The sequence below is a fragment of the Fundulus heteroclitus genome, chromosome 14 (assembly GCF_011125445.2).
Source record: "Fundulus heteroclitus isolate FHET01 chromosome 14, MU-UCD_Fhet_4.1, whole genome shotgun sequence".
In the NCBI taxonomy this organism is placed as follows: Eukaryota; Metazoa; Chordata; class Actinopteri; order Cyprinodontiformes; family Fundulidae; genus Fundulus; species Fundulus heteroclitus.
The window spans coordinates 5565456-5588708 of NC_046374.1; the positions used below are offsets into that span (position 1 = coordinate 5565456).

The window sequence follows — 23253 nt, forward strand, 5'->3', positions numbered from 1 at the left end:
AATTTGGATTTTTATTTGTAAAAGAAAAGAGAATTTCCAAATGCATCCAGGGGGCATTTGGAAATTCAGCTGACTCCTCTCAGTGTGGAGGAGCAGCGGCTCTACTACAAGCCCCTTTCTGATAGTCGAGCACCTCACCCCATCTCTAAGGGAGAGCTCGGCCACCCTGCAGAGCTCGACTGACAGATGGATGAGTGCAACCTTTGAAGTAATGCATAAGCTGCATTGATCTGTCTGTCAACCTCTGACTCCATTTTCCCCTCACTCAAGAACAAGTCCCCAAGATATTTAAACTCCTCCACTGGAGGCACAAACTAACCAATCTGGAGAGGGCAAGCCATCTATGAAAACTAGAATTTTCTTTATGATACAAAATATTACACCCTACTTCATAATCCTACTGAAATGCTTTGAGCTTTGAGGTTGTCATTTCAAACTGTGTAAATGTTCAAGGAGCATTCTGTATATACTTTGCACGATGCTGTACAGAACATCATGGGTTTGGTCTTACTGTGGTGTCTCGCGTTGTTTTAGGGCTGGAGATTGGACTAACTCCTCGCCATGACACTATCACGTTTGTTATTTCTGATGGAGAATCTGAAACATCAGCTCTGTGCTGCGGTGGAGGAACTCCCGCCGGGAACGGAGGCGCGACTCGCCAGCGGGAGAGCCTGCCTGTCTACGACCTCCATATCACTGTGTTTCCTGTTGACAGTCAGCCACCTTCACTGGCAACAGGTGGGCTGATGACCAGGTGTTTATGCATGGGATTGAGGATTTGTTTTTTTGGGAGGGCTTGTGTATAGGTTGCGTTGGAACTAAGTCGTGTTTATGAATTGCAGAAGATATGACAATTTTCTTCTGTGTCCCCAGGTGACATCTTCACAGTGGATGAAGGTGGAACTGCCCTAATAACAGCTGCTCATTTGAAGGCCTCTGATGTAGACACAGTTGTAGACAAGCTTGTGGTCAGTCTGATTTCACCTCCCCAGTTTGGTTACATAGAAAATGTCCTCCCCAGCCCTGGCTTTGAGAAAAGCAACACTGGCATAAGCATAGGTGAGCATTAGTAAGTGCTGTGTTTATTGCAACACAGGTGAAATCAGTAGTTTCATGTGTTTGGTGTTATCTCTTTTCCCCCAGCTTCTTTTCTATACAAGGATATTATTGAGGGTCATATAAATTATGTGCAGTCCAGACACCAGAGGATGGAGCCCACAGCGGACCAGTTCATGCTTTGTGTCTCAGACGGCAAGCACAACTCTGCTAACATCCCTTTCTACATCATAATTAGCCCAACAAATGATGAAATCCCAGAGTTTATGGCACGCAACATCACAGTAAGTTTTACTGAGTTCTCTGTCTCAATCCAAAATGTGTTCTTCTCAGGAAGACACCGTTCCTTGGACTTTGTTCACAGAATATTGGCAGGAAAAATTGACAGGGTGATTCCTTGTGTCCTGAGGTGAAAGAGGGAGAAATGAAGCACCTTGACTCATCTGTGTTCCATGCGATGGACCTAGATGTCCCCAAGAACGCTCTGCTTTTCTCTGTGGTCAGACCTCCTCAGCATGGCACCATCATCCGTCACGGGAATGGAAACCCAATCACCAAGAGACAGGAACCCAACCTATGGTCTCCTGTGGTTGACTTTACTCTGACAGATGTCACAAAGGGTACATTTTACCTACCTCAGGGAGAACCCCCCCCCCCCCCCCACCTCCAAAAACAAAAAACACTGGTACTGTTTCTATCAAGATGAACTTCAGTCTTCAGTCAACAGCAGAGGACAAATTATGAATTGGCACTAAACTCTGAATTGAGTTTAATGGCCAATTTCTGATTCAGTTTTTATAAATGTATCTAACATGATATGATCTGGTATAATCCTGCAGTGAGCGGGCAATCATTACTTATGTGAAGAGCAGAGGTGATTTTAAATAGGCATTTTATTAGACCACTTACCATGTTTAGCACAGCTGGCACTACTAAAACATTCCCATGACAGACTGAGGTTCAAATGGCTTAACACAGCACATTTCAGCCTTCATTTTCTTAGCTAAATGTCAGTAAAGAGGAAATACTACATTCTTCACAAATTTATTCAGCTTTCTTTTCAACTGATACCAGAAACGTCACTTTGCTACAGAGATTCCGACTAAATGGGCCTGACACGTTCTATTTAGCCCATTTAACAGAATGTATCTAATTCAATGGAAGAGTTGTTGCTACAGACAGCAGATCACAGAATTTTGTCATTACAAATAACCATACACTTCCATGAAATTAAGAGCCCAAAGCAAACATAACAGTGGTGTAAAGGTTTATAGAGTTCCCACAAAGTATTGGGATGGTCTTAATGGGAGTTATTAGGAGATTGTAGATACTGATACTGGATTGAGCCTAGTCGTTTTTGGACGTTAGCTAAGCCTGATGATCTGATCTATTTTATTTTTTGTATCTTGTTTTGTCCATAATTCCAATGTCCATCTCCTTTTCCATCTTATGACAGGTTTGGATCTCGCATATCTGCATGATGACAGTGAAAACATGATTGACAGTTTTATTATCCAGTTGACTGACGGCAGACATGAAATCCAGAGACAGGTGACGGTTGAAGTGGTGCCAGTGAATGATGAAGAGCCTCATGTCATCAGGTTTGATAAACATTTTTAAGAGTTTTGGTCTAAAGTAAATTTCTATGTGATTTTTGAGAAGAAAAGTGACCCTAGTGGCCTTGTGTGGCCCCCAGGAACAACGGGCTGGAAGTGGAACCAGGAGAAGCTCGGGTTATATCCAGCGTTACATTGTTTGCAGAGGACAAAGACACACCCTCCACAGAGATCGTGTATGTTTTTGAGAGTGTTCCAACCCAGGGAATACTTCAGCTTAAGGTTGGTTCTTTGACAGAACGTTTCAAAGATGTACTGTAAGCCAATGTTTGGTAGAGTGTACTACAGATGTTCATACTTAAAGGTGCTAATGGTGGTATTTGTATCTGCTGTTTTAGAAGAATAACTCAATTTCAACCAAATCTGGGAAATGACCCAAAATTAGTTTGTGTGGCATAGATTTGTATTCAGCTCCATTTATTTTGATTCCCAAACAAAGTCAGTATAAGAAGTTACATCATTTATAATATAGTTCAACTGTGAATAATTCAATCTCATTATAAATCTAGTTGTTCTGTGAAAGGACTAAAGCAGGGATCTTCAATTCTGGTCCTAGGGGTCCAGTGTCCTGCAGCTTTTAAATGTGTCCACACCTGAGTTAAATAATCAGGTCATTAGCAAGTCTCTGGAGAACTTGACTGCATCCATTCATCCATCTATCCATTTATTTTCCGACATGCTTATCCCTGGTGGGGTCACGAGGGGTGCTGGGACCTATCTCCAGCTGTCAATGGGCGAGAGGCAGGGTACACCCTGAACAGGTCGCCAGTCTATCACAGACTTGACTTCATACCGAAGAGGTAATTCAGCCATTTGATTCAGATGTACGGAGCGTCCGGAGGAAACCTACGCAGACATGGGAAGAACATGCAACTCCATACAGTGGCTTGTGGCAGGTTGCTGGTAATGGAGCAGGTTGGAGAGTACACATGTAGATGGTGGTCAGTGGAGCTCAGGGAGCATCTTTAGCAGCACCAGAGGAGGAGGTATCAGGAGTATCAGGAAGGCTCTTGAGGTCACGGCCAGGGAAAGCTGCTTGGATTCTTCCAGGAAGACAGAGAAGAAAGCAAGTGGAAGTCCAGAACCAAACTGATAAGCTCTGAAAAAGAGAAACATGGAGGCGTTTCAAGTAGCAACATAAGGAGGCAACAGGAACAAGGGTTCAGTCAGGTTACCGCTCCAGGTGAGCTAATGCCCTGATGCCTTCCATGTGACTCCTGCTCCATTAAATGCTCCCACCTGATTGGAGAAGATGGAAAACACCTACGGCTGCCATCTGCCTGTCGCACCCTGCTGGAGAAAGGCGAGAATGCACCACAAAATGACCACACAGATCTGTGCACCTGACAGTAGGCCAGAAAAATACGTCTGATTTCATCTTAGCATAGCCCCTTATTCCACATATTTGCTGTATCTCCTACATGGCTTGTAATAAATCATAAATAGAACTTATTTTAACTTTCTTCTAACAAGAGATTCTTTAAGCCACTCTTCCATAAAGGCCAGATTTGTGAAGTGCCACTATTAGTTACTCCATCAACATACTCTCCCACCTGAGCTATAGATCTCCACAGCTTTGTCAGAGTTACCATTGGCTTCTAGGAGGTCTTCATAGTAATGTTCTCATTTGCTCGAAATGTCTCCACAACTTTTTCCCTGAACCATCTTTGCTAAGATGTGTTTTGGTACCCCAGCATCATCAAGATGTATAATCTGAAAGCAACATGGCATTACAGCCCAAAAAGGATTAAATTTTCAAGTTGCTGCTGATTCTACCCTGAGATACAGGCAATACAGTAATCGTTACAATGCCCAGGAACATTTGCTAGCCTGCAGGAGTGTCTTCTCTCTTTTGGTTCTTCCTTTGCTTACTGAGTTGAAAAATACAGACTCACTGACCTATGTATCTAACCTGTAAGATAAACCTGTTAAAACTGGATCCTGTTTGAGGTATACATTTAATTACAGACTGGTTATATGTTTTAGTGTTTGTATAAGCATCAAGTATTTCCTTGTAACTTCTTAATCTTGTTTATATCCTTAGTACTGGTATGAAAAGATCATTTGGGTTGTTAACTGATAAGTTGTGTCTTATTCTGAACGCCCTGCTGGTAAGAAACATCTCGAAGGCGCCATGCTTCTAATTACGTGTATCTGTTTTAGGAAGGCCAGAATTGGGTGACACTTACAGCTGGGAGGACATGTACACAGGACATGGTGGACATGAACCTTCTGCGTTACAAACACACTGGCTATCATGCTACTAAAACACAGGACTTCTTTGTTTTCCACCTGATTGATGGAAAGAATCAATCGCCACCACAGCACTTCCAGATTTATGTCAAAAATCTGGAGAAAGGTACTGGAGTTTAGTCTTAAATGCTTTCTTAAAAATGGTTGGAGATGAACGTTTTTTAATTGCTGTTCCTCTTGCTCCTAGTATACATAAGTAGTTCACTTATAGATAGTGTTTACAAAGTCATGTTCTCGTATGAGGAAACAGCATTATGAGGATGCTTGGGATATATTTGATGGTATGTAAAGAGTCAGTCCCTTTATTCTACAGGACAGGCCAGGCAAGACAAGGCAAGTTTATTTGTATAGCACATTTCAGTATCAAGACAATTCAAAGTGCTAACCTTAACACTAACATTCAAAAGCAACTCTAAACAAATAGGTTTTTTACCTTGACTTAAAGGAACTCAGGGGTTTAGCACTTTTGCAGTCTACTGGGGGATTATTTCTGGTGAGTAGCGCATAATAACTAGGTTCTACTAGGTAGATGAGAGCCAGACCTGAGTAACAGTGAATATTGTGAATTGCTCAATGTGATGAACCGATTGGAAGGATTCTGTGAAGCAGTAAAAACTCCTTCCTGGCACATGTCTGAGAAAAATATTTTAGCTAACAAAAATCTTCAAAACATTTCAAAACATTGAGCAGTATAAAACTAATTAAAAAGGCAGGTTAGTAGGGGGATCCCTGGGTCTTGGGGTGGTTACTATGTGCCACTTGCCTGAGTTTTTGGGGGGGGGGGGGGCGTTGCCCAGCGGTGGCTTCTTTCTGCCAGCGCCAGGGATAGAGTAGAATAGAATTCAACTCTATTGTCATTGCACTGTCACAAGTACAAGCAACGAAATGTGTTCTCTGCTTTTAACCCAGTGGTCCCCAATCCTGGTCCTCGAGGGCCGGTGTCCTGCAACTTTTATTTGTTAATCTGCTTCAACACACCTGAGTCAAATAATGAGGTCATTAGGAGGACTCTCGAGAACTTGACAGCACACTGGGGAAGTAAGTCAGGTGTGTTGGATCAGGGACACATGTAAAACCTGCAGGGACACCAGCCCTCGAGGATTGTGGACCACTGTTTTAACCCATCCCCTTGGGGAGCAGTGGACTACCACTGTGGGGTGCCAGGGGAGCAATCTGGGGTCAAGGGTCTTGCTCAGGGACCCAGAGTGCCGGCACCGGGGATCAAACCGCACACTTGCATCCTTTTCTGAGTGCAAGCGCACTGTTCTAACCACTCGGCCATAACCTCCCCGATCTCTGCGGTGTCTGTGCTGTGGGTGGGGGTAAGGTCGGCTTGCACCAGTTGGTCCCCTATGGGGGACATGTGCCAACACCATGGTGCCCATACTATCGTGCATAACAAAAGCAACACTAAATAGCAGTAATCTTGGGGCATGGGATGGTGGGCCTCCTCTGCTTGGCTTGGCCCCCTCCTGTACCTTAATGTTTAAGACAATGCAGACACATAGGGCTTTGGGGCTTGTGGAGACTCACCAGTGGGGTGGAATGAAGGGCTCCAACACCCAAATTGCACTCTTAATTTTAATGCACTTTAGACATACACAACTTGATTCATAAATGCAAACACAAGGATCGATGATGCGGGACTGGTGTGCAGGTTCTACTTTGCCTCTGCAGTGGTTTGGGCTTTGTCCAAGCATGGTAAGATCCTGGCTGGGGACCTATAGTCATCAGATATATGTTGCACTGGCTGTAAGTTCCAGAGGCTGGACTGGACTCTGGGTGGGGTCCCCCACTTTCTGACTTCACTTGGTTACTGGTTATGGGGCTATCTCACCAGACATGATGGCACAGTTCCCTTCCTCCATCATTCTGAGTTATAGACACCATGGTGGAGTGATATGTATTTGCGTGAAAGGCCAAAACTGGATTTGATTTTGACCTTGCAAAGTGCCTTGAGATGACATGTGTTGTGAAGTGGCACTGTGTGAATAAAATTGAAATTAATTAAGCCTCTATATTTTGAAACACTTTTTTGGTCAGTTCTGGCTTTAATTCTTAAGACACAGCTTCAAAGACATAGGTGTCAGATACTCCAGGATATCACAAGTTTCGTAGAATGCCTCAATATCCAAGGTAGGCAGGATTAGCAGGATAAAAAGCCTGACAGTACGGGATAATTATGTTTAATTTCTTTATACAGACATGCTTCTGATTATAACCAATAATTTGTTTTGTCTGGGATTTCAGGAAACATTACTATCTTTGTGAAGCCAGTAAATGTCAGCCGAGGTGATCGTGTTGTTCTCACAACTGATGTGCTGCTGGCCACAGATGGCACTGATAAGCCAGAGGAGCTTCTGTACGTGATCACCAAACCACCTGCTCATGGACATGTGGAGTACATCAAACATCCAGGACTGATCATCTCCACCTTCAGCCAAATGGACATAGCAGCAAACCTTGTCGCTTACGTTCATGACAACCGAGCCAGCAAAGCAGTAGAGAGTTTTCAGTGAGTCAGACTTCTTATATGCTTTTTAACTTACCACGAGATCTCTAAATATGAAAAGGGTGCATTTCTCAGCAAAATGTAGTCTGTCTTATAAAGCTCCATTCCACTGGTGTCAGTGTGAGACATTTACTGGTGAAGTGGGTTTCACCAGTGGCTGTGGCTTTCAGTTTAGCATCACTGTGTGTCATACGTTATGGCTGAAAGGACATTCAAAGAAGCATGGGGGTGAGGAGAACTTACAGATGTGGTATAAGGAAATCCGGACATATAGCAAGGGTGAGAGCGACGGGAGAATACAAGAAACCAGCAAGCTTGAATACTGTGGAGGTGTTATTAGGGGCAGGGAAACCAGCTGAGACAAACTAGAGGAACGCAGAACAGCTGGTAGAACATCTGAACAAGAAACTGAGGGAAGGTGGCTAGAAAACAGAGAAACAAACACAGATAGGAATGAACAGGAAACAAGAAGGATCTTAGTAACTAAGACATTAAGGCAAATTCTAACATAAGGGTCTACTATCAAAATGGACAAAAGTCAACACAAAGCAATGAACTAATATGGACAAACAATAAAAGAGAACCCAAAACACAAACAGCTCTAGAGACTGTGTGTTAAGCTTTCAATCTGCAAAGCTTTTAATTTGAACTAATATAAAAAAGAAATAAAAAGTATTTGCCCCATTACAGATTTCCTCTGTTTGTTAATATGTTCTATGGTCAAATTCCGAATGGGATATTTAATATTATATAGAATACAGATAACTTGGGTAAATAAGTGTTTAAATGATGATTTAATTTATCATGGTATTACAGTTATGAAAGTACTACAACTTTTTTTTGTCTTTTAATGTACTTACAGCTTTTTAAATGATGCTGACTACTCACAACCTCCTGATGGGACTCCCATCCAAAAATCAATAATCAGTTTTTGCTATGGACTAACTGTGGATCACTCTATAATAACCTAAATTACATCTAGGTTTCAGACAAAGAAAACGTGAAAATTCGGTGTATGACAAGGTCACTGGGTGTGATCTAACACCCGGTCTGTTGTATGCTTTAACAGGTTTGTTGTAAGCAATGGAAAGACCAGCCGAAATGGAAGCTTTGAGCTGCGAGTGGAGATAATGGATCGTGTTCTGCCATCTCTGACCTCCAACAAAGGCCTCCAGGTCCCACAAGGTTCTGCCATGATCCTTGGTCCGGACTGCCTCTCCTTATCTGACCCTGACACTCCACCCAGGGCCCTGACCTTTTTTCTGCGACAGCCTCCGCAATATGGCAAGCTGCTTTTAGCGGGTGTCGCACTGACTGCTGACTCAAACTTCACACAGGAACACATAAAGGAGCTGCAGGTATCATACAGACATGATGGTGGACCATCGCAGATCGACCGATTTGCTTTCCTGGCCTCTGACACCTCCAATCGAGGCTTTCTGCAAGATGGGAAACGGCAAACAGAGCCTGTGTTTTTCACCATTCAGGTGGGGGATACTAGACCAAGTCACAGTGCTTTTAGTGTTATTTCTCTGCCTTCAGGTAGCAACATGAAGCTCCAAAAGCTTCACAATGGAGGACTCAAATAAACCCACTACAGTCTGTATAGGTGATCTTGGTTCAAACATCTTTTGGTTCCGTTTTCAGATCAAGCCTTTGGATAAGTCTTCACCTGAAGTAATTAAGATAGTCCCACTTTGGAAAGCTGAGCTCCTATCTGATGGCAGATATGGGATTTTCCTGACTTCTCGAGAGCTGAAGGCTCAGGATAGTGACAGCAGAGAAGAGGAGCTAATATTCTGCATCGTCCGCCCACCTTATTTTGGCTACCTTGAAAACATTACCACAGGTCAGAATAATTTACTGTTTTCTCCTACACTGCATAAATGCTGGTCAGTTCACCTCTCTGCTATTTTGAGCTTTCTCTGTTTTGATTGTTTTAGACCAGACTATTTTGGACTAGACTAGAGTATTAGGTAGTTGGGACATTTCAAATCATCTATATATTAATTTGTGTGTGCTTTGCCAACGGGCAAATTAAAGTAACTTTCTACAATTTTTTCAAATTGTGCCATAAGGATGTGTAGTCATGTGACTCGGAAAAATGATATGTACTAACAAAACGTCACACACAGCTATCTTGGTTTGATCAGGTGTCATCTGGTCCAGACTGGGATCATAGCCACAATCAATGGAAATGGAGTGTTATATAAGACCTTCAGAGAGAAATGTATAATTATTGAATATTTTATACCTATTTATCTAAAATATACATGATTAAATTTAACTGCAAAGAAATAAATGAATCCACAGTGGTTTAAGTGTGAGGGTAAACAAAGTGGGTTTACAAAATGTGGGTACAAAGGGAAAAATGGCTCAGCAGCTCTGCAGCTTTATTCAGATAACAACTTCCTCTTTGCAGGCAGGTTTGTGTCACAGCGCTTCTCTCAGATTGAGCTTAACAAAAGAACCATCGCCTATATTATCAATCTGGATGGGGAGTTTCTCTCGGACAGCCTGGAGTTCAAAGTGTCTGATGCTTTAGGAAACACGGGTCCCTCTCACACGTAAGGAATTTTCAATTTCACTTTCAATCTATCATTTTAGCTGCTATACTGAAAAAGCAGCTGTGTTTTCTTCATGCGTGTACCCTGTCTTTCCAGACTTGAATTTCGATGGAGCAGGGTGGAGTTTTCTCAGCCTGAGTCCTCTTCATGTGAGGAGCAGGAACAAATCTCCCTGGACATCATTAGAAAGGGGAACTTAGCAGAGTCATCATATGTTACTGTCAAGGTCTTAGTCATTTCCAAAAAAAATTATGGTCATACAGACATTCAGCTCCTAAATGTTGGAACGCCTGTAGTAGTAAAGTTTTCTTTTCTTTTCTTTCCAGGTGATTGAGGGGACCGCAACTGCTGGAAGGGATTTCCTTTCAAACCCTTCCTCCCTTATTCAGTTTGACCCAGGTATTTTCCCAGGAGCTTGCATTATGCTTTTAAAATACAAAACAAGTGTTTATCAATCCTTATGCCGTTATTGTGTCAGCTAAACATGTAAAGAAATAGTAAATACAATAATAAAAAGATAGCATTAACCTTCAAACCCTACAACAAATTTAAACTCTAATTTGATGAATTCTAAAAGCAAGCAGCAGTAACGTGACAAAATGTTGTTTTATATAATCTATATGGCAAATTTCTCAAGTAAACATCTCTGCAAAACGGCTCATACCAGCTGTTAGGCACGGTGGTGGGCGACCGATGGTAGACTTGTTTTGCTGGCACCCGCCCTGGAAACGTCATTGATCGAACATTGTTTATTTTATTTTTTTGTTGCATTAAAACATGCAAGTTTGTATCAGTGTCCAAGAAGTCTGATATCAATCCCTTTGTGAACGATATGAACTGCTATCATGTTAAGTGAATTAATGTAATTCCCTCCTTCAATGAATTTGAGGTAATGAAGCAATTTATGGGCAGTGATCTTAAGGCTTCGTATACATAATTTCGCAATTCGATATTCCTGAAAATAAGAGTGTGAAAACAGGCAATAAAAGCTGTGTGATTGTAACATATGATGGACCACAAACTTTTCAGCAAGGGGCGACAAGTCTTCTAAAGCAGGCAATGTTGCAGTTTTGCATATCTTTTGCTGTTATTGATTGATGGAGAGAGTTAGGCCTCAGGAAACTAGGTCCAGCACAACGCTTGCAAACCCTTCCTATGGATGTACTGCATGACAGTACAGCAAGACTGACAGAGAGCAACGACCTTCAAGTAAAACATATTTTTTATGTAATTATTTCCCTTGGTAAATAAATAATAATTTGAAAACTTCCTATTGAATGTACTCAGCTCATCTTTGGTTGCTATTAACATTAGTTTGATGAACAGAAACATTTCAGTGGGACACATAAATCTATTCATAGCAAAAGCTGTTTTACAGCACTGTTCATCATTCGCAGTTTAGTTTTTCCAAAGAAAATTGTGAAACTCTACAAGCACCTTTTGTTGTCTCAGGGCTTGTCTTTGCCACATTTAACATTTACAGACTAAAGCCTTTGCTAATTTTTCTTTGTTGAAGAGTTCAAACTCAGATTTGGTGGGAACATCAGTTTCAAGTCTTCCTACAGATTCTTAGTTGGATTTAGGTCTGGACTTTTTCTATACCATTCCAACATGAATATTATTTCTATGTCCCATCCATCATATCTCTGGCTGTCTGTTCAGGACAGTTGTCCTGCTGGAAGGTGAACCTCCCCCCAGTCTCAGGTCTTCTGCAGCCTCTAACTGGTTTTCTTCCAGAACTGTCCTGGATTTAGCTCCATCCATCTTCACATCAACTCTGACCAACTTCACTGTCCCTGCTGAAGAAAAGCTTCCCCACAGCATGATGTCGCCACCATCATGTTTCTTACTGGGCAAAGACTGCTGAGGATTCCTAATATTCGTTTTTCTTCATACTTGTGGGTTTTTGTTTTGGACAAAAAGTTCAGTTTTGGTCTATCTAAGCCGGACATCTTCTTCCACATGTTTGCTGTGTCTACTACATGGCTTGCAGAAAACTACAAAGATGTCTTCTTATAGTGTCTTTAAACACTGGTTTTGTTCTTGAAACTTTTCCATGAAAGCCATGATGTCCATGAATTGGTAGTTCTGCAGGTGGTCCATCCCCATCTGAGGCCAGAAATGGAACAGCTCTATGTATCTTCAGATTACATTACAAAGAGCTGGACTCTAGGCAGTTTGTTACATTGGATTTTATTTAGAGGTATTGGAGTAAAGAGGAATGGATTTTCATTTATAAAAACTACTGATAGCTATGTACCAATTGACCTCCTTTTCACAAATATTCTGTACATTGTGTTGGTCTGTCACATGAGACAACACTGAGATTTAACATGACTAAATGTAAAAGGTTTAAGGTGCAACCTGACAGGCGTTGCACCTGGGCTTTGTTTTCTATTTCAGGACCTATTGGAGTACAACACCTTTACAAAACCATAACCTTGTGTCTCCAGGGAGGAATGTAGAAAAATCCAGAAAATCAAGAAATTCACTGGTGGCATGACTTTTCAAACAGTTGGATCTTTTCTATCACTATAGGAGTAGCAAAGCGAAGCTGGCAAGCCGAGATAGTTGAAGATGACATTGAGGAGGCCGATGAACTGTTTGAGGTGCTGCTAGTTTCTCCAGAGGCCTCAGTAATTGGAAGCATCAGCAAGGCTCAGCTTACTATCAGAGACTCGGGAAAAGGTAAAAGATGTTGTGCATTCTAACAACCAACATTTGTACTTAAGAAAAACATCTGAGTAATGTGTTGAATCTTTATGAACTCAGGACAGTGCAGGCCAAAGCAGGATCAACAAGCTCCTCTTCTAGGAGGAAAAGAGATTCGTTCGGACACGTATCCCCAGCATGGATCCATCCATCTGGAAAAACTTCCCCTTGGTACAGAATCTGTCATATGGGCCAGAGGAGACAGCATCTCTGCCCCAGGAGAACATCTCCCAAAGAAAAAACTCAGAGTTGTGAGCGATCCCAAACCTGTAAGCGTTTCAGCATCACTTTTTGATTGCATCTCATCCTCCACCCTTTTCATCGTCTCTTTCAGCAGTAACCTTTCTCAGCCAGCCTCTGCTATAAATAGGTTTTGTCTTTTATTTTTCAGATTGCCCCTTCATCAGTGTTCCACAATGGGACAGACATAATTTACACAGTAAGCAGCTGCAGCAGCTGATTCCAGCTTTACATCACTGAGGGAAGATCTCATTTCATTGTTTATTCCATTTTAGTATCACGGAATCATGTCAATGAGAGTTGAGGATGACACGTCCCCATCTAGGAGGAGCAGAAAGGCAAACATCCGGGTGGTTAGCAGGGGGCCCCAGCACCAGCTACCCGGACTTATTACTGAAGCACAATCCAACTCACCAAGAGAGGATCCACTTAAGAAGGGAAGCCCTCTGGGACATGTGAGTAAAAAAATGGTGCGGTTCAGAAGATGTGCTTAGTTGTAAGTCAATGGGCGAGAGGCAATTTGAGCCCTATAGTGAGCCCTTGCTTCCCTTTCGTAGCATTAGCTTGGCTCTCACTGCTGATGTTTGTAGTAAGGGTTTGTTAAGGTGAACCAGCATGAGGTTTATTCTCGCAGCGGCGTGTTGACACACTCATTGTGTATTTTTATCAGTAGCTATTTTTGTTGGTTTTCCTCTGATTATAGATGGACCACACTGGTTGTGATCCTTTCGTGCTCAGTTGCTTGTTGGAAAGAGTTTTGTGGCTTAACAAATTTGATATTTTGCAGGAGCACTTTGTTTTGCCATTGATGACGTGTGAAGGCGTTCAGTTCATTTTTGATTTTAGCTTGTGGCCCTATGAATGGGATCATGACAGGTCAGGTTACAGCACAATGTCCACATTCAACATGTTCTTATTTTTCCTGTTTCCAGGAGGTTTTAATGAGACATTATTTACCAACTTACTTGCAAGAGACTAAAAGTTTAAAACCCTACTAGGACTTTTGTGCTGGTACCTTTAAGTATTAACTTTGCTTCATCATAATCTATCACTGTTTTTTGTTCCTGAGCTCTGAGTTCTTGTCTACTTGTTGGTTTCTATTTGAACTAATTCACATACTTGCTTTTTAATTCATAGGCTACAACCAATACCTCTGTACCCAAGGCATGTGTGCCAGAGTTAATGGGGCTTTTACATTTCAACCAGTCCACCAATCAGCTTCTTCACTGCAATGGTGTCTCCTGGAAACCCTGGGCACCAACTGACCAGGTATAAACCTAATAAGGGAATTAAATAGAAGTACATTCCCAGCATGGATTGATCATCAGCATTCCATATTATTTCTGATTTGACCCTATCTTCTTCTTCTAAGTTCACTGCAAAAAGGGATCTAAAATTAAGTAAATGTTCTTGAAATGAGTGTATTTGTCCTTGATTTAAGCAGGTAAATAATATTATCTGCCAATGGAATGAGTATTTTGGTCCCTAAAATAAGATAATCAGATATGCTGCACTTGTAATAAGATGGTTGAAATAAGTTGTTTCTATCTTTAGTGCGAAAATCTTATTCCTTTGGTTGATTATTTAAGCTTGCCTGTTCAAATCAAGGACAAATACACTCATTTGAAGAAAATTTTACTTTCTTTAAGTTCCTTTTTTGCAGTGTTGGAAAGAGGATACAGCATATCAATTAAATCAATTTAAGAACACGAATTAGGTAAGCACATTTTATACTGATTTTATTCATGCTTATCAGAAGTGTATGTAAACTTCTGAATGGAACTATATAATGTTCAGAAAGAATGCTATTTTTGAGATGATTCAATGTCATCGGTAACATGCAACAGCAAGTCTTTTCGTTATCTTGTGACCCCTTTAGAGGAAACAAGTGCTAAGTCCAAAGTTGTATTTTGGTCACGGCTTCCAAGGGATCCGAGCAGGCATAGATAATCAGGAACAAGCTTGGTTAGGCTAAAGTGTTAACAATGAATGCTTTATCTCCACATTTCTACAGATAGTTGGTGCTCAGATGTGTCCTCAGGGCTGGACTTTTCAAGGAGGACATTGTTATATCCTCTGTACCGAGCAAAAGCTCACATGGAGCGCAGCTAACAGGGCCTGCAGAGAAAGGTAGCATTAAACGTTCTGGTGTCACGTTCTCACAGATGACATGCAGGATTATCAGACTTTATTGGATAATGTGGGGTGGGATCCATGAACATACAAGCTTGCATTGGTTGTCAGTGTGAACTTATTTATTATAGCTCTGTAATGTGCATTTAAAAAGTTTAATATTGTTGTCATTTGTTTTCATGTCAGGTTTAAGGGAAGTCTTGCGAGTGTTCTGTCTAAAGCTGACATGGACTGGTTATGGGACTTCAGCGGAAGAAAGCCTTTCTGGATAGGTCAGTTCTCAGCAGGAAGAGTGGTTGAGATAACAACTAGACTGTTGTTGTTATTTCTCCCTTAAAATAAATATAAAAAAATATTTTTAATTTATAGAAAGTGCCATGCAAACATTCTCAATTAGGCCTTCAGTAGTGCGCCTCGTGAATCAATCCACCCTTTAATTACTATTTTATGGCAATGAAAACATTTCATTATGCAGAAATTCACTATACGGAGCCGTTGCATCATAGTCTGATAAATCATGTAGCCAAAACAAATGCTTTTACTGAAGAAACACACCTGAGGACGTGGTGCACAAGTCTCCTTAAACTGCAGCTTCAGTGGCGACACATAAAAAGCGTCTGTAATTATGCAGTTACTCACTAAAAATCCTGATTATTTTTTACACAAAATCCATCCTGCTTTCTTTCCTCAACAAGAGTTCAATTACTCTGTTATCTGTGCGTTTCAGTTCCATCAAGGAGTCATTTTCTATCTCCATCAAAGCTGATACTGAAAGTTGAGCTTGCCCTGTTGTATTTCTCCTTCCCCCACCCGTCATGTAACCCAGGACCAGGGTGATCAGCGCTGCGCTGCGCTACTCACATCTGCTGCGTAACTCACATCTGCTCCATCTAATTCACTTAGGCCGTGGGCCGGATTCTGTAGGATGACTTTTCGTATGAACTGTCAGGGGGCAACTTTCTTCCACCGGGATTTGTTGCTACACATAGCAGTGATCTCAAAACACCAATGTTCCCACGTTTTCACTTGCACATTAAGAAGTTAAAACCGATAAAAAATCTAAACTGTAGCGCTCCGGTCCCATAGGTCACGTGATTCGATTTTTGCTGCTCAGCCAATCAGATCGCTGTATTGTCAGCTGTGCGCATTCACCAGTTCATCATGGCTGCGCCTGTAAAGGGTTGTAAACATTTGTTTCCAGACGAAGAAAGCCCAATAATAGCATTTTCTGGTGCCAGTTGAGAGAGATCTTGATGGCGAGGAAAAATAAATAGCCCAGACCATCCATCATTCATTTTCTAACACGATTGTCCCTGCTGGGTTTGTGAGGGGTGCCGGTGTCTATCTCAGCTGTCAATGGGCGAGAGGCGGAGTACAACCCTGGACAGGTCACCAGTCCATCGCAGGGCAGAAATAGTCCAGACTTTTGCCCAATTTACTGTGATATCACCAAGACCTGCTGCGCCAGGATAGCACAGGCGACAGGTGTGGTTGTGCCAAACGACTTATCCCCACCAGAATTTGTATCCCTTGCGTCGGGAGCACATTCAGCTGGAAGAATAAATCCAGTCAACTCCGCCTCATCTCCAACCTATTAGGCGTGGAAATGAAGATGTTTTACTTTTCTTAACGAAATATAACAATGGTGTCGTTACATTATCGTTCAGTTAGTGTGAAAAAACTGAAAATGTAACACTTGTTAGTGCTATCATCAGGGATTGCTATGTCGGTTAAAACTCGATTGATCACTCAATATAACACGTTCTGAGAAAGTAAACAGCTCTGTGGCCATTTCCACATGTGTCACGAAAATATTAGCTTTATGTTATTAGATTGTCGCATTGTCTGTCTGCTGAAACCAAAAATCAACCTTCCTGAGTCCATCAGAGCTGTCTACTGGTTCTCTTTTTTCTTTTTCTTTTTTTTTTGACCCGCATGAATAGATCATATAAAGCGGATTTCACGTGTGATAAAATGAACACTGAATAAAGGTACAGCCAAAATTATCAGATTTAATAAGATTTTAATTCAACCAAGAACCATATAGAGATATTAACCATATTAAGAAAACAAGATATGTCGCTTTTAAAAATAGAACAATGTATTAGGAGTTTTAAAAATCCATTTAATTTTATTAGAACGTGATGTTTAAAAATATTTAGACTTCACAAAGCTAGAGGTTAAAAGTTTTATTGATTTCAAACACTCTCCAGACGCAGGGGAGACAAATTCTGGCGTGGATAAGTCGTTTGGCACAACGACACCTGTCGCCTGTGCTATTCTAGCGCAGCAGGTCTTGGTGATATCACAGTAAATTGAGCAAAAGTCTAGAATATTTCTCCCCTGCGATGGACTGGTGACCTGTCCAGTTTATACAACACGTCTCGCACCTTGACAACTGGAGATAGACACCGGCACCCCTCGCAAACCCAGCAGGGATAAGCGTGTTAGAAAATGGATGATGGATGGACTGGGCTAATTCTTTTTCCTTGCCATAAAGATCTTTGCCAACTGGCACCAGAAAATGCTATTATTGGGCTTTCTTCGTCTGGAAACAGATGCTTACAACCCTTTACGGGCGCAGCTATGATGAACGGTTGAACTCGCTCAGCTGACAATACAGTGATCTGATTCGCTGAGCAGCAAAAATCGAATCACGTGACCTCTTGGACCGGAGCGCTAGAGTTTATATTTTTTATCGGCTTTAACTTATTAATGTGCAAGTGAAAACGTGGGAACATTGGTGTTTTGAGATCACTGCTATGTGTAGCAACTTATCCCGGTGGAAGAAAGTTGCCCCCTGACAGTTCATACGAAAAGTCACCCTACAGATTCTGGCCCACGGCCTATAACTGTAACATAGACAAATTGTGCTGTATTAACTGCCCTTCTGATCTCTTCTCCCATCACTTCAGCAGTAGTGGCAATCAGGTTCTGTATTTTGCCTGATGTCCCAAATAATTGAATTATAATTTGAAATAGTTTATCAGTGGATGGTTGGTAATGCAAGTGAATATTGCTCTCAGGAATGAGAGAAAGAAGCTCCACATGGTTTTCTCTGCTTTTGCATCTGGCGCTCTTACAGTGTCCTCGAAGGTTCCTTCTTCTCAAACACAATCAAAGTACATCAGTCCTTTTAAAATTTCCCTCTTTTTCTTTACGGTTTCATTGTAAAGCTGCTCACTTAGCAGTAGATCTACTCTGGTTTCCCCAAAAGGTTTGGAAAGCACCGTTGCTTGTTAGTATCTGACAGTTTTGTGTCAGATTGCTACCCTATTCACACAAGTCAGATTTACAAGCCCAGTGTGGCTCTAAACATAATGTCAATCAGAGGCAAACAACGAGCACTCCCAGCAATACAATGTTCCTCAGAGTCTGAGAGCCAAGGATACCGCTAGCAGTTAGAGGACTGAAACTTCCGCACAAATCCCTTCGCTGGTTGGGACAGGTTTGCTAGCTACAGAGTTGCCCAACCTTTCTGAATGATTTCCAGCCTTTTTTGAAAAGTCAGTCTTGAAGTTGCCTTTGATGCTAAATTTGCAACCAATTCCATTTTTCCTCCCCCCTGGGCTTTTGCAGTAGCTTCTCAGAAACTGTAGAAAAACCTGCCAATGAAAGAATAGGACTGCTTTATTATAAGATGCATTTGGAACATGTTTAAAACCCCATTTTCACCTTCAACCTGGCTAAACAGATGTTTCCTTTGTAGGATGAAATGCTGCTGTCTCATTATGTTTCATTAGTTGTACAGCACTTTGATCAACTGTGAATTTAAAATAAAATATTTATATTTATTTATTTTCATTTAAGGTCTGAACAACAGGAAGGGTCGAGGACGATGGGAGTGGGCCGACGGTGAGCCTGTCAGCTACACAAACTGGAAAAAGGCACCCCCTCGTTCCAGAATGAGGGGAAACAGGAATTGTGTGCTGGTATGGAGAAGAGCCAAGTGGCAAATCAGAGACTGCAAGAGTAGCAGAGGTCACCACTTTGTGTGCTCAGTGAAACTTTGAGAACAGCTTAGAGAGGTGTTACTGCAGAGCTGATGCTCAGGACCACTGGGATCTATTTTATGACCTACTTCTATGCCTTATTGTGAAAGTACCAGAGTATCAAAGCAACTCTAGTTCACTTCGGTCTATTTAACCACTGAAAGTGTTAAAGACTTATGTTTTTTAGTTAATTTCTGTTAGAGTGAAAACAGTCGGAGCATCTGCATGGAACTTTGATGAACCAAATGCGCAGGAGACATGGTTTCACACATTCTTCAACAGAACACCTCACCTCTCTTATGTGTGTGTGTGTGTGTGTGTGTGTGTGTGTGTGTGTGTGTGTGTGTGTGTGTGCGTGCGCGTGTGTGTGTGTGTGCAAAAGTATTCACCTCCTTGACTTTTTACATATTTTGTTTCATTTCAACCTGTTATTTAAATATTTTCAATCTTATGTTAACTGATGGATCTGAACAATATTGTCTAAGTTGAATAGATGTATGAAAAATAATAAAATAAATAAATAAAAGACTGAAAATGAGTGCGTGCTTATGTAAGGGTTGACTACCATCAATTATAGGGATGGGAATCAAAAACCGGTTCTGAACAGGAACAGGTGCCATGGAATTGGAACGTGTGTTCCAATTCCATGGCACCGTTTGGCAGCTCGCTTAACGATTCTCTTATCGATTCCAGGGAGCACCAGAACCGGGCAGCAAGACTTATGTCACGTTTTTTACACAAGTACGCACACGGCATTCAGTAAGCAAGTTATGACGTGACCAGGCGTAAGTCTAGAAAAGCTAAACAAAAACATCACTTTACCATCGGGTAAAGCGTTCGAAAGTCCGGTCAACAAGGAAAAATCAGTGAATCATTAGCTATACCTAAAACTGATACGTTTGTGGTGATTTAATGAATTTAGCGTTAATCAATAAGAAAATAAAAGCATAAATTGTCGTCTCGATCATTGTGTATAGGGGAGGCCATTATTGCCCGACATCACATCCTGTGATGTAATGTTGCGGTAAGGCACTGCGCTCTATAACAACAATTGCTTCGGATTTTGAGAGGACTTTACCATTGAAATTCACATGTCACACTGTATGACCAAACCTGTTTTATATAGGATTTTCATCATTATGTGTGGTGTCTCTCAGGCTTTGAAAATCGGCCGACTATTTTAAAATCCTGCCGTGTGAACCAGCCTCAACTCGTTTGGCACAACAAGTGTCATAGATACACAAACTGGAGAACCAGCACGGTGCATCCATGGAGCTGATTAACGTAAGGTGGAACGTTTAGCTTTACATTTTTGTTCGGGAGAAAACTGCAAATGGCTTGGCTAGGCCTAGCACACATAATTCTGGAACGTGTTAGCTACCACACAGCCCATCCATACTTCTAGCCAAAGAGAACGTTACCTTTCCGCCAACTTCCTGACCTCTACATTTCAACCTACGTCTCATTTGTTTAACGCTGTGCTTCTCAACTGAAACATTTTAAAATGAAGCTCCTGTGACATCCTCATCTTCCAAAATTATTGGTGTTGCAATTTCTCAGTTTGTAATTTGCTTGTCCAACCGTCTGGGGAACTGGAGTTGATTTCCGGGGCGTGGAGCCAATCAGACTTATTTGAGAAATGCCCCATTGCTTGATGGCTTTATGGAAACATGTACTGCAATCTGCAGTAAATATTTTAAGTTACTATAATACGTATATATTTTAAGTTGGGTATTTTAAGTTGAGTTACCTTGAAATAACTTCACTGACACAATTTACAACTCATGAAGCTTTTTTTACTCTCTTTTTTGCCTTAATGTGGGTAGATAAGGTAAAAATACCTCTGTTAACACTGTGATCTTCATTATCACCAACATCTTTGTTATCAGGGGTTAGATAGGCCTGGGGTACAATTTCGTGTGGGCAGACCAATCTTACAAATGCCGTCATGTCAACTGGCTTTGGAAAGGGCCTTGAGATGACATGTTGTGAATTGGTGCTATGTTAACAAAATTGAATTGAATAAAATTTTGATCTTGGAATCGGAAAAAGAAAACAGATTTAAAATGAATATAATTAAATGTAATTAAATCTAAAAAAAATCTGTTTAAATCTATATTTAATTCAATTCAGTTGATATTGAATTGTGTAACATTAGATTTTTTATATTTCATCATAGAAGTTTTTAGGTTTAATTATTTAGAACTGTGCTGCTTAAGGTGGCTGCATGTTGGAGAAGCTCTCTTGTTTTTATTCTGCAGTTCTTTTTAAGTAACTTCAATTCCTTGTTTGTGGATTAAGATTGCTTTTTTGGACTGTTTTCTCCACTGGTGTTAGATCCTGATGGTGTTTTTTCATTATTGGGACATTTGTTTTGATGCATACCCATAGCAACTGGTTATGTACAACAATGAGAAGCTGATTAACATATCAAAAGCTAAAATAATACTTCAATTATGTCCCCAAATCACAGATAAATTGAAAAGGAGGCACTGAAGATGCAGAACAGCAGCAAAAAGAGAGAGGAGGAAATTTCAACCATCTCTTCCATCAATTATTATAAGCAATGTGAGATCTTTGGGAAACACGTTGGATGAACTCCCAGCCTAAACAAGGACTGAGGCAGAATATCAGGAATGCAGTATTATGTGTTTTTCTGAAACATGGCTGCAGGATCATATCTACAAATCTAGCTTTTCTCTGTCAGGCTTTCTGACCATATGAGCAAACAGGGATTTAAAGAAGAGCTGCAAAAGCAACGGTGGTGGATTGGCAGTGCTTGTGATCAGGAGATGGTGTCATCCAGAACATGTTACTTTGAAGTTTTATCTCTGCAGCCCAGATATTGAAGTGATACCAGTGAGTTTCTATCCATATTATTTACCCAGAGAGTTCACTATTGTTATTTTAGCAACCATGTTCCACCATCAACTGTTGCCAGAACTGCATGTGATGTCATCAGCTCAGTCTAACCAGGTAGTCAGCACTACAGGAGCTCCACAGGGGACTGTTCTCTCACCGTTCCTTTTCACTCTTTATACCTCAGACTTCTAGTACAAAACAGACTCCTGTCATCTGCAGAAATACTCAGATGACTCTACAGCTCTCTGAGATAGCAGGGGATGCGTTTTTTTGGCAATGGGGCTGCCAAAAAACGCATCCCCCTATGTTTTTAATCTAAAAATTGTCCCACACACCTGAAATTCACACTAGTAGTTCAGAACACATGTGTAAACACGTAGAAAATGTTACATCAACTACAAGTGTATATTTCTATGAAACAGCAGGGGATGCGTTTTTGGCAACGGGCTGGTTATAAACTGTAACAATCTAGAAGTGCATTGAGCTGAAATGAGGGAGACATCAGCAGCTGGATCGTGCATAAAGACGCAGCGGGAACCTCTGTGTGCTTTAGTGTTGCTGCTGAGGGGAAAATGTTGACCATAAAGACTTGATGAAACTCAGCCTGATTCACCAATCAGGTTATAGATCTACAATGATAAACAAACCCATAGATTAATGTGTAACAGTGTAATAATTCGGTCAATAACTTAAAACTACTTAATTTTATTCAGTATTATTTGAACAATTGTGTGTTTTTTATGTTTTAATCCATTAACTGAACAATAAGGTATTAATACGTCTCTTTCTCTTTTTAACAAAAGTAATACATGTCTAAATGAGATGGAGTTGAGACTCCACCGGCTCTTCCAGGGTCCAGTTAGCCCCGCCCCAAACAAGCCCCACCCCCAAAATTAGCATAATCTCACTCTTAACTTTTGATAAAAGTTGAGAGGTCTGGTTATGCAATAATATGGCCACTCAGACTACGGTTGAACCCTGACCTCCAGTGTGCCTGCGAGATGTAAATACCACAGTGAAAATGAGACACAGTCTCTTTCTGGCAGTGTATGTTGTATTGAAGAGACCTGAGAGAATTCTCAGCTGTCTTCCCTCGCGTTTGAACACTTGGTGAGCCCAGGGATGAACGTTTTGCTAGACAAAGCTGCACATCACCTTTATCCTTTGTCGTAGGATTGACGAAGGAGGTCCGGATTCTGTTTTAATTAAGTTGAAGCACACAACTCACGAAAAAGCCCCACCCCCTTTTCGTCGACAGACAAGGCAGCGTCTTTCCTGTTTTGGCCCCCAACCATCGCTAAAGTTGGCAA

The 23253-nt window shown here is 41.2% G+C and overlaps 1 protein-coding gene across 1 annotated transcript in view; it reads left to right on the top strand.

Moving 5' to 3' along the window:
• frem1a (Fras1 related extracellular matrix 1a) overlaps window positions 1–19441 on the top strand; it is a 34307-nt gene extending 14866 nt beyond the window's left edge. The window contains exons 16-36 of the mRNA XM_021307220.2: window positions 535–738; window positions 874–1059; window positions 1144–1340; window positions 1466–1676; window positions 2513–2657; window positions 2753–2894; window positions 4836–5031; window positions 7176–7440; window positions 8507–8924; window positions 9085–9286; window positions 9860–10004; window positions 10101–10230; window positions 10331–10403; window positions 12543–12692; window positions 12777–12985; window positions 13108–13155; window positions 13232–13411; window positions 14094–14225; window positions 14971–15086; window positions 15276–15361; window positions 18900–19441. Of these exons, the coding sequence (XP_021162895.2) occupies window positions 535–738; window positions 874–1059; window positions 1144–1340; window positions 1466–1676; window positions 2513–2657; window positions 2753–2894; window positions 4836–5031; window positions 7176–7440; window positions 8507–8924; window positions 9085–9286; window positions 9860–10004; window positions 10101–10230; window positions 10331–10403; window positions 12543–12692; window positions 12777–12985; window positions 13108–13155; window positions 13232–13411; window positions 14094–14225; window positions 14971–15086; window positions 15276–15361; window positions 18900–19102 (3638 nt within the window). The 3' untranslated portion in view covers window positions 19103–19441. The remainder of the gene's footprint in view (window positions 1–534; window positions 739–873; window positions 1060–1143; window positions 1341–1465; window positions 1677–2512; window positions 2658–2752; window positions 2895–4835; window positions 5032–7175; window positions 7441–8506; window positions 8925–9084; window positions 9287–9859; window positions 10005–10100; window positions 10231–10330; window positions 10404–12542; window positions 12693–12776; window positions 12986–13107; window positions 13156–13231; window positions 13412–14093; window positions 14226–14970; window positions 15087–15275; window positions 15362–18899) is intronic.
• Window positions 19442–23253: the final 3812 nt, after the last annotated feature.